This window comes from Otolemur garnettii, unplaced genomic scaffold (genome assembly GCF_000181295.1).
Source record: "Otolemur garnettii isolate 467f Iridium unplaced genomic scaffold, OtoGar3 scaffold00091, whole genome shotgun sequence".
NCBI classification, from domain to species: domain Eukaryota; kingdom Metazoa; phylum Chordata; class Mammalia; order Primates; family Galagidae; genus Otolemur; species Otolemur garnettii.
The window spans coordinates 4,208,339-4,209,313 of NW_003852486.1; the positions used below are offsets into that span (position 1 = coordinate 4,208,339).

At 55.2% G+C, this 975-nt stretch overlaps 1 protein-coding gene across 1 annotated transcript in view; it reads right to left on the reverse strand.

The window, feature by feature from the left end:
• The window catches only part of RAB25 (RAB25, member RAS oncogene family), an 11,046-nt gene that overhangs the window by 3,040 nt on the left and 7,031 nt on the right, over positions 1 to 975 (reverse strand). Inside the window, exon 2 of the mRNA XM_003795268.3 lies at positions 179 to 374. Coding sequence (XP_003795316.1) covers positions 179 to 374 — 196 coding nt within the window. The remainder of the gene's footprint in view (positions 1 to 178; positions 375 to 975) is intronic.

Here is a 975-nt window from a genome sequence, read left to right on the forward strand (position 1 = left end):
ATTGTTGTTTGGCGGGCCTGGGCTGGGGATTCGAACCCGCCACCTTAGGTGTATGTGGCTGGAGCCTTAGCCGCTTGAGCCACAGGCGCCGAGCCATGCTCCCCTCTTCTCTTCGGGAGGCCCTCCTGAACTTCTCTGGGACTCCCACCACCCGGCAGCCCCCCAGGCCCGGGCTCACGCTGAGGTGATGGCTCGGTACCGCTCCAAACCAGCAGTGTCCCAGATCTGAGCCTTGATGGCAGCGGTGCCCAGCATCACAGTGCGGGTGGAGAACTCCACTCCGATGGTGGTACGGCTGTCGTGGCTGAACTCATTTCGCGTGAATCGGGACAGCAGGTTGGTCTTCCCCACACCTGATTCACCAATCAGCACCACTATAGGAGAGACAAAGACTGAGCGGCAGAGTCCTGACAGCCCTCTAGCAGCCCCCTAGCACAAGGGTCTGTCCCTCAGAAAAGGGGGACCAGGGGCGGGTGCAGTGGCTCGGGCTTGTAATCCTAGCACTCTGGGAGGCTGAGGAGAGTGGATTGCCTGAGCTTACAGGTTCAAGACCAGCCTGAGCCAGAGCAGGCTGGCTCTTTAGCCCGTCTCTAAAAATAGCTGGGCTTTGTGGCTGGAGCCTATAGTTCCCACTATAGAGGCTGAAGCAAGAGAATTGCTTGAGCCCAGGAGTTGAAGTTGCTGTGAGCTATGAAGCCATGGCACTCTACTGAGGGTGACAACATGAGACTCTGTCTCAAAAAAAAAAAAAAAAGAAGAAAGAAAAGAAAAAGAAAAAAAAAAAGGAAAGAAAAGGAGGACCGGGTCCAGAAAAAGGGGGCCAGCAGCACAGCTCAGGCCTGTAATCCTAGCACTCTAGGAGACTAAGATGGGTGGATTGCCTGAGTTCGGGAGTTAGAGAACAGCTTGAGCAACAGTGAGACCCTGTTTCTACTAAAAATAGGGCCCCCACTGCACCACGGTAGTACCTAGGTG